The sequence below is a fragment of the Camelus dromedarius genome, chromosome 2, assembly GCF_036321535.1.
Source record: "Camelus dromedarius isolate mCamDro1 chromosome 2, mCamDro1.pat, whole genome shotgun sequence".
Classification (NCBI taxonomy): Eukaryota; Metazoa; Chordata; class Mammalia; order Artiodactyla; family Camelidae; genus Camelus; species Camelus dromedarius.
Genome location: NC_087437.1, coordinates 11,115,443 through 11,125,451, shown reverse-complemented (window position 1 = coordinate 11,125,451; position 10,009 = coordinate 11,115,443). Strand labels below are relative to the sequence as shown.

At 40.3% G+C, this 10,009-nt stretch overlaps 1 protein-coding gene across 1 annotated transcript; it reads right to left on the bottom strand.

Annotated features, from left to right (window-relative positions):
* Positions 1–6,592: 6,592 nt before the first annotated feature.
* On the bottom strand, positions 6,593–9,969 carry RPL15 (ribosomal protein L15). Its single transcript, XM_010987797.3, has 4 exons — positions 9,868–9,969; positions 9,059–9,240; positions 8,785–8,921; positions 6,593–8,005 (listed from the first exon to the last, which is right to left on the bottom strand). The coding sequence occupies exons 2-4, from the start codon at positions 9,228–9,230 to the stop codon at positions 7,700–7,702; spliced, it is 615 nt and encodes a 204-aa protein (XP_010986099.2). The 5' UTR covers positions 9,231–9,240; positions 9,868–9,969; the 3' UTR covers positions 6,593–7,699.
* Positions 9,970–10,009: the final 40 nt, after the last annotated feature.

Here is a 10,009-nt window from a genome sequence, read left to right as displayed (position 1 = left end):
AGTGCAAGCTCAGTATGCACGAGGTCCTGGGTTCAGTCCCCAGTACCTCTATCAAATAAATACATAGATAAACCTAATAACCTCCCCCCTCCAAATATTTAAAAAATGATAAAGGACCCTTGAGATCACGTTGGGCCCACATAGGTAATCTCCCCATCCCAAATTCAGTTGATTAGCAACCTTATTCTGTCTGCAACCTTAATCTCCCTTTGCTTTTGTTGTTGTTTGGTTGGTCTTTTTTTCCCTTGGGGGATATAATTAGGTTTATTTATTTATTTTTAACAGAGATACTGGGGATTGAACCCAGGACCTTGTACATGCTAAGTACTCACTCTACCACTGAGCTATACCTTCCCCGAACTTTTTTTTACAATTTTTATATGGTATTTTCTTTAAAAAATAATTTTTTTTTCTTCTTTGGGGGGAGGTAATCAGGTTCATTTATTTATTTTTTTAATGGAGGCACAGGGCCTTGTCCTTTCTAGGCAGGCACTCTACTATTGAGCTATACCTTCCCCTTGTATATGGTATTTTCTAGGAGTGTAGTTACCTTTCGAATGAAGAGAAGCTTGTTGACTTTGTTGGGGACTTTACCGAGTTTTTAAACCGTTCAGAAATCAGATCACCAAAGGCATTTGAGTGGCTGATAGCATACACACCTGTATCAGGTTGTATTCCATTAATTCTGCATAAAGGTATAAACACCTTCTTACTACTTCATAATACCTTCTGATTGAGTTGTATGCAGGAATTCACATACTGCAATACACATGGTTTCATTATAGATCACTTTGATTTCTCCTTCATATTACAGTTGGGCATTATATTGATTTTTCTGAAATTCTGTTTGTAGATTAGTTATATATAAATTTCATATCATGATAGTAAAGACAGCATTATAAATTCCTATTATAAAAAAAGGATGTTGGGTCCTTTCAAAAATAAGGTTGAAAACTGGTACTGTAGGAGTCTTGTAGTCTTTTTGTCCTTAAAAAAATTTTTTTTTTTTTATAAAACTTTTACTCTGAGACAGAAAGTCACTGGAGAGTTTTGAGCAAAAGAGTGCCATGATCTGGCTAGTTGCAGAAAATGTCACTCTTGCTGCTTTGTGGAGAATAGATTTGGGGCAACTCCAATCCTAGTGCGGAGGGTTTAGCAGGACCCTCCTCTCATACTGCTTGGTGGAACTGGGTCACTACGCGTTTTTGTTTGTTTATTTGTTTTAAATTAATTAATTAAAAAAATTTTTTGAGGGGTATAATTAGGTTTACTTATTCATTTTATTTTTAGAGGAGGTGCTGGGAATTGAACCCAGGACCTTGTATATGCTAAGTACGCACTCTATAACTTGCACTACACCCTCTTCTTCTCCTATGTTTTTTTTTTTTATCCCTCTAACCCACTGAAGCTCTCAGTGTTGCTGAGCCTCTGCAGAGCTGAATGCTGTCTTCTCTCTGGGTCACCTGTGTATACACTTTATTTTATATACTTATATTTATTTTGTATCCTTATGTGTGTATATATATATGTGTGTGTGAATATATATAATATTATATTATAAAAATGGAAAATGTATTGTATAGATGTCCTTGGAGGGGGAGTTGTCCAGATTACCTGTTCTATCAATTATCGATTCAACCATTTGAAAGGTAGAAATTCTATCATTTTAGTTAAAAAAAAAAAAAAAAAAAAAACCAGAAGAGAAGAAACCAAATAACATGGTTCTCTCTGAATGGTGGAATTCAGGTAATTTTTTATTTTTTGTATTTTTCAAATTTTCTCTAATTAAAAAAAAATTCTTGTTTGTTAGCATTATGTTTAAGAAGTTAGAGAGACCCATATATTGTAAGCATATTTAAAGATAGAAATAATTTTACAGGTAATCTAGAAAATGGTTTTTAGAATTAATTTTTAATTGATATTTTAAATATTCCCTTAAATAATATTGTCAAGAATTTAAAGCAACTTACTACTCCTTACAATACTCTCCACAGTTGATTAGCCAGGAAGTCAAACATGTTTTACTACTTATTCAAAATGAAAAGTGATTTAGGGTAAGCTTGTTAAGAATGTTTTCACTTATTTTAAGATTTTTTTTTTAACATCCTTGGCCTAGAAATTACAATATTTAGTTAACTATTAGAAAATCATTGTATCTAGGAGAGACTGTATGTAATTAAGTAATTATGCCCCCACTGGAGGCATAAATGTATTTTGAACACCTCATTGAAATATTTACCTAAACCTGGTTAAATTTTAAGAATAGCTCCAAAACATCCAAGGCTAGTTAATTCAGCCAAAATTGTTCATTGATTTTATTATACTTGAAATGTTGACCGAAGAAATTATTGCTAATGACAATGCTTTCATAAAAAAAAAAAAAAAGAGAGAGAGGAAAGTGAAATCGTTGTGTTTTTGACACAGATGTTGTCGGTGCCCAGATCCCTTTAGATCCTGTTACTGCTTCTGTGCTGTCCTCCTCAGCTTCTGTCCACCTGCTACCTGTGACTTTCATGGGAGGTCGCCCTGGAGCTACAGGTACCACTTTACCTGATGCTCACATTCTCCCAGGGGAGCCCCAACCCATGACTGACCGACCGGTGCAGAAGTGTGAAAGCCAGTTTCCTCACTACAAGACACACCCCGAGGCATAACTTCTACTCCAGTGTTCCCTGGTGGAATCAGTTAGAAACCACCCCCTGGAAGATGGAATCACACTGGGACTTGGCTTCTCTTTCCCTGTCAACTTCCCTTGAGAGCACTTCTGTGATAAACCACTAGCACACACATCCCTGATTTGGAATCCACTTCTATCACAAATTTCAACTTCTTTAGGGAAAAATATTAGTATAAAAATTTCTTTCTAGGTCATATCAAGATGCAACAGGATTTATTTTTATATGTAAGTCAGTTATGACATACATTGGAATTAAAAACACTTTATATGTTTAGAAGCTTTTTGTGAGTTCACTAAGCAATTATTAGGGACTGGAGGGTTAATGAGCACTAATATTATTCAGATAAGAGCATTTTAAATCAGTGATATATGAACTGACAATCCAGATCTATGGTCTGCAGAAACAGAGCTATTCCTGGTCCAGCTGGAAGACCGACTTACCGTTTAAGTGATTGCCTGGGGAAATGCAGAATTAGAGGGAAGGGAACTGGCTCATAAGAGAAATTTCACTCAAGTTGTCTTGACCTAATAGGTGCCTTTGTTCCACTATAGAAATATTTCTCTCTACAAAGTCAGACATAGACATTCTCCCCAGGCAGAATTGGAAAAATTCTGACAAAGTCTGGATGTATTGTTTTACCTACTTTACACATTACAGAATTTATACTTAAAAGACTTGAAGCCACTTGCTGGAGGTGACTGGTCCAGGAAATGGAGGCTGAACTCCAGCAGTCTGACTCCAGCATCCTTGCCCTTAACTGCTGGACCACATTGTCCCTCATGTTTATCATGGGAGATTCAGGCACAAGAGAGACAAAGAAGCTTGCTTGAGGCATCAAAGTGAGTCCCTAAAAGTATTCCTTATCTTGTAAAACTAGATTATTTAGTTTGATGTATACCTAGTTCTTTCCTTCCTGTTACCTTTTAGATTCAAGTAAAATCCTCTTGAAATAATGTCTCCTGGTCCCAGTTATTCTACAGAGTATTAAGGGGAGGTCATGGTGGTGGCAGTGGTGACCACTAAGAGCCCTAGGAAGTCAAAAGAATCTTGACTAGTCCAGCTCCCCAACCCCTCTTGGAACCTGTTCCAAATAAACCAGACTTTGAGATGAAAGTTTCATTTTATTAAAATAAGCAGTGGCTTTTCTGACACCTGGTGACATTCATGATGAGTAATGGGAGGAAGAGCACCATTTGGGAACAATGAGAATGCTATTGCTGAAAGTATTTTCAGAACTTCAGAAGTATTTTACATGTCACATAAAAACAGTGGTCTCATGGCCTTAGACAAGTTAATTTCAACTATTACATTGTAGGATGAGTTCTGCTAGGAAAGCTTTTCAGTTGGCAGCTAACACCTTTAGTGGTGGTTTTTGTCTTTTAGGGTTGGCCCTTCGTGGTCTTGTCCTGGGCTTTGTTGTTGGTCTGACTTTGAGGACCTCCAGTTCACTGACTGTAAGGAGAGGGAAGGACAAGAACAGAGTGGGGACACAGAGGAGCAAATCCATGAGCAGTCATTGTACCACTGTACCCCATTCAAAAGCTAAATAAGAATGGACACATTAAAGAACTACTAAATTGGGAGGGGGAGGCAGAGCATTTAAACATTTTTCATTCTAATCACAATGTTAATACTGGGATGTGTTGACAGCAATGGATTCTAACAGATCCTCCCCACAGAATCCAACTGGGAGCCAATGGACTGAATTCTTTAATGGGGATGATCATTTTTTGAATTTTCCTTTCTGATAAGTGAAACTTCCTAGCTTAGTTAATAATCAACCTCTGGAACCTAAACAGTATGTTTACAGTCTCATAGAAAAAAGTTTAGTGATTAGATGATTGATAATTACATTACCCATCAATTACTGTATCTAAACCAACTAGGACGGCCCAATAATGAAACTCTCTTTAAATCACAAGGAGAATTGCAAGCGAACGAGTTCAGATCTTCATAGCATAGCAATTAAATTAAATGATCAATCAGTTTGGGTTGGGGGATGGATGGTGGGTTGCCCATTACCAGGATTTGAGAGTGGGCTATGAAGTGTGTGTTCCAGCTGCTTCATTAAATTTGAGTGCTTTGATGATAAGCTTTAAAGGTACAGGCTAACCATGCTACCTTTGAAGCAGATTTTGTTTTGAAAATTTATCAGTTTCCTACTAAGAGTCTCTATTTTAGGTTTATTTTTCCTGTATAAAAATAGGTTGAAACCTGTACATATAGTAATGATGTTCACTGCAGCACTAGTAACAATAGCTAAAATCTATGAACAATGTAAACTAAGATATATGCAAAAACCTTTTTATAAAAGCAACAGATTGGAAAAAATTCTTAAATATTCATCAGCAGAGGCCACATTAAACAAATTATGGTACATCCATATGATGGAATACCAGGCAGTCACAACTAAGAATGAGGAAGCCCTTCATAAACTGATACAGAATAAGCTCTAAGATGCAGAACTACATGAGAAAAACCAATGTGTATAGTATCTTACCATTTGGGCAAAAAAGAAAACAATACATATGTATTATATTTGTACATTTATTGAAGTATCTCCTGATTGGGGGAAAAAAAAACTGATCACACTGATTCCTACAGAAGGGGAAACTAGGGGGCAGGGAGACTTTTCCTGTAGACCTTTTTTTTTATCTTTTGATGTTTCAGCCATGTCAGTGTATTGCCTAATCAAAATTTAAAATAAGTTTATATGGAGGACATGAATTTAGACTGCCATTGTGTGACCCTGAGCAAATCGCTTCATCTTTGTCTGTTTGCTCATTGACAAAGGGGGTGAGTTAAAATTAGACCCTCCATCTTGTGGGGTTGTAAGAAACCACTTGCTCTAATTCTAAAGAAAATTCTAACAACCTTTTGGGTATGTGTTAATCATCTGCTGCTCTAGAAATACTACACAGGAGCAGCTTGTGGAGTGGTCTGGGAAAGCCTCTTTGGTGACATTAAGTATCTGTGTTTTCCCATCATAAAGGCATTAGAAGGATTGCTTGGTGTGTCTGAGAAACGGCCAGAAAGATGGGATGACACAGAATGAGAACAGCAGGACACGCGATCATGTGGTGGCAGAGTGGGAAAATCATGGAAGATATTCATAGACTTTAGTTTCCCGCTCTCTCTAGCTGCGTGTGGAGACTAACTGCAGGGTAAGCAAAGACAGGAGCAAGCCCTTCTGGGAGATACCTAATGCTGGCCTTTGGTCTGAATCAACCCTCCCCCTCCCTAAATTAGCACTCTGAATAGTTGGGGAAAAAAGTGAGTTTTTCTAATTCATGCAAGGACCAAAGAACCAAGGAACAAAAACCCAAGATTAAGCACTACACATTTTCCCTGAAGCTGTTGAATGTTTCTGCCATCATGTGTTTTATTTTTGTGGGTTATTTGGTTTGCTTTAAAGCATCCATCGGACGACAAAAGATAGCAGGTCCATTTGTTTAATATGACATTTATTCTGTATATATAGTTGAACCTCTACAACACACAAAATATGGTTTAAGATTTTATTTTGAGGTGGGTGGGAAGGAATCTAGGTCTCAAGGTTTTGTGAGCCTGCTACATGTTTTCGGGAAGTCATTTAGGTGAGCCTTTCAAAAGACCCTTGAAGAAAATACGAGAAAAATTGGTTCAAGAAAACCAGCAATTATATTTCAAAATTAAACCACCTATTAAGATAGCAAACCAAGAATTGGGGCAATTCCTTTTTCCGTATTTCCTGCACACTCAAACCCACCCTGGGAAACAGAAGCCTAGTCTACTGGAAGCCATGATGCAAACAAAATGTGGTGCTATGCTGAAAAAGTGGGCACAATTGGTAGCCTGGCAAGTTTGTGGAATGGTTGAGATCTTGAGGGTCATTTGAGCAGGAAGAGAAAAATAACTGTAGACAACACAGAAAATTAGATTGGAAACCATGAACTTGTATTGACACCAACTACATGACTTTTCTCAATAGCCTTAGAGGAATGGATAAAGTGGCTTGACCCAAGATGACATCTGATTAGACTTAGCAATGTTACTTTTAAACAAAACCAACCATATTTTCCCCTCTAAGATAGCTTAGAGGGTTCAAAATGGTCACAAAGTAGTATTACAGATAAAACATTTAAGTTTTTGATCTAGGTTTTTCTATCCTCCCACAATCAAAAGGTATCAACGAACACCAATTTCCCAATCCTGGCATTACAGTTTACAAACCTTAAGGTTAGTAATTTCCCTTCTCGCCTAATGTTCAATTTTCATCAGTTTCAATACATAGCAGTGTAAATATCATTACTACTTTGCATGAAATTCAATATTCTAGAGATCCCAGTTATTTATGAGATTGAACCAGGAGTTTCCACCTTTTATGTGATCAATGGTACCACGGAGGGCAAGGCAATTTAACCAGATTTTGATGAGAACTCTCTTTGAACAGGTTTACTCAATTATCTTAAAAATAGTGGCATTCTTTTTCTTCTTTCAGAAGTGGCAGTTACATAAATGGAATAGTAGATGACATCTAAAAATGTGGGCCCTTAGTTAACTTTTTCCACATATGGTAAAGGATCAGGACACCTTCCACATTTCCAAGGAAAATCCAATTTAAAGTTTGTCTCTGCCAAACTCCGTAAGTCAGCCACTTTAGAGTAAACCAGCAGAGCATTGCATCACCCCAATAAAGCTGTAGGTTTCATCACATGCACCAACAAATCTACAGGGTTAATTTCTGCACTTCCTCTTTAACAGAATTTATTTTACATCTATTGTAGCAAACAGCATTTTACACACTGACATAAACTCCCTAATAAGATAAAGCAAAGACAAAAGCATTTCTCTTATTAGAAACAAGATACACCATCACTTAGTCTTTAAACATTATTGCACTTTTAACTTTCATAATTTGACAATGCATTCATGAAACAATCTGCAGACTAGTTTTAACAGAGAAATTAAAAACCACTTGTAAGCAGACATGAATGTCCTAAATTGTTTATTAGGTAAGAATTTTACAAACATTACTTATATCAGCGGTAACGGTGGAGCTGGAGAGTATTGCGCCTTCTCCAAGCTGCACGGCGAGAACCACCAATAGTGTGGTGGAACTTGTGGCCCTTTCCAAGCCCACGGCTCTTTCGGCCTGCGGATGTCAGCCCTCGCATTTCTCTGTGCTTGTGGACTGGTTTGGTGATCCACTGGGTGTCAGGATTTCTTCTGATAGCTTTATGGAATGGATCAATGAGGATAACCTCAAAGAATTTGTATGTAGAATCTTCACCAACCCAGTAAGAATTCAGGACCCGCAGAGCCCCACAGTGGCGTCCAGCTCGCTCCTAGAACAGGAAAAAAGGCCCAAGGTCAGCCTCCCACACAACCTAGCATCCAATCAGGAAGCAATTCTCTTTAGACATCAGACTAAGGCTGCTCACTTAAAACAACTCAAGTATTTACTAAGCATCTCCCAAAGGCTGGGACCAAGTGTAATAAGGTAGACTGTAACATATGTAAATATCATAAGGTTGATTCGCTTCCTGGAGGGAGTATGACAAGGCATACTGTCTACAAAATAACACACAAACGTCCTTAGATTTCAAACCATTCTGACTACCTCCTCTCTAAGGCATGAATGCTAGGAATATCTGGCTAACCAAATTTAGTATTCTGGAACGTATTTTTCTACTACAATAGGTCAGCCACCTTTTATTGAAAACTTTGAAGCCCACCATGGTCTCTTCTGCACAGCCTTGTTTTCTTTTAAAAAGACATTTTTAGCTCATGGAGAGTAACAGGCCCTTGTTTGTCAACCTCTACAACAAAGCATAGTTCATTTACTAGTTCAGTACAAAGTTACCGCCCTTTAAGAAAAGTACGTTCCACAGGTTCACACTAATCATAAAACACTTTCTTACGTATGAGCAAAGAGATTCCTAACAAAGACTAAGAGTCTCCGACAGCAACTCTTCACTAAGTTAAAAGAAAAAAAATCACCAGCCCCATTTTAAACACAACAGGGTTCACCTAGGTACAAATTAACCATCAGAAAAATCGTTCTAATCCTTCCCCACTATCTCCAGGTGGTGACCAATACAAGTACCACTGAAAAAGCACTCACCTCGGCGACAGACTGAAGGCTCCGAGCAAACTTTAGCTGGTTAACACCATGGTGGACAGGCTTGCCGTAGGTAGCACCCTTAGGAACGGGGCGTTTGCGGCCACCACGGCGCACACGAATGCGGTATATGACATAACCTAGACAAAAAAAAAAAAAACCACAAAAAACAAACTTGCTGCTAATGTTCCAGCATCAAATGCTTCTTCCTAATCGCGGCTTTGCAGCCTTCCCCGGGGAGCTGACTGTGACCCAAGCAGCCCCGCAGACCACTCACCTTGCTTGGCCTTGTATCCCAGCCGGCGCGCCTTATCGGGCCGGGTGGGGCGGGGGGCCCTGTGCAGCGCCGAGAGCTGGCGGTATTGCCAACAGCGCACCCTGAGAAGAAAGCGCATGACATCGGACTGCTTCTTCCTCCATAGCTCCTGGATGTACTTGTAAGCGCCCATCTCGGCTCACCTTGGAGATAAACGGGTGTTAAAAACATAATCCATTCAAGCACAAGACCCCGTCCGTCCATCTTAGTTCCCCACCAACCACGAGAACAGCCCTGCCGATGAAATGGCTCTGCACGAACAGCAAGGCACAGCCGGCTCAACCTGCACCTCCGCGCCCACGGGAGGCAGCGCAGGGCGGCCCTCGACACGTTTTTGCGGGACGAACGAGCGCAACGAGCCTTGGGCACCAAGGGGGCGGATGACTGGGGCAGGCGGCGTCCCAGGGTCCGGCCTGAAAGAGGCCTTGCCAAGACCTCCGGGTTAGCTGCTGCCGCCAAGGACTGTTACCGAAAAAAAGCATATTCCACCCAGCCCGCCGGCCTCGCTCTAGGACGCCCTCCGCCCGGCCACCCCTCCCTCCCTTTCCTTCACGCTCTGAGCCCAGCTCAAATTCGCGCCGCCATCACAGCATCCCCCAGCCCGCTTCAGGGGCCGCCTTTCCACACCCGCGCTGCCCCGCACCCCTTTCAAACCCGCGCCGCACAGGAGGCAGGAGGAGCTCCAAGGACGCAGCGTCCCCGAGCCTAGATGGCCCACATGAAGAGAGATCCGCGGCGGATGGAGTAGCGAAAATCCCAACACAGCCTACCTGATGGCTGCCGCCAAACGAAAAGGAAAGAGCCTTTCTCCCACAATCCCTTTTGCGCTCCTCCCCCACTTCAGCGAGCCTGTTTCCGGTAGAGAGAGGTGGCCGCGCACAGCCTCATGGGACATGTAGTTCCGGCTGAGAG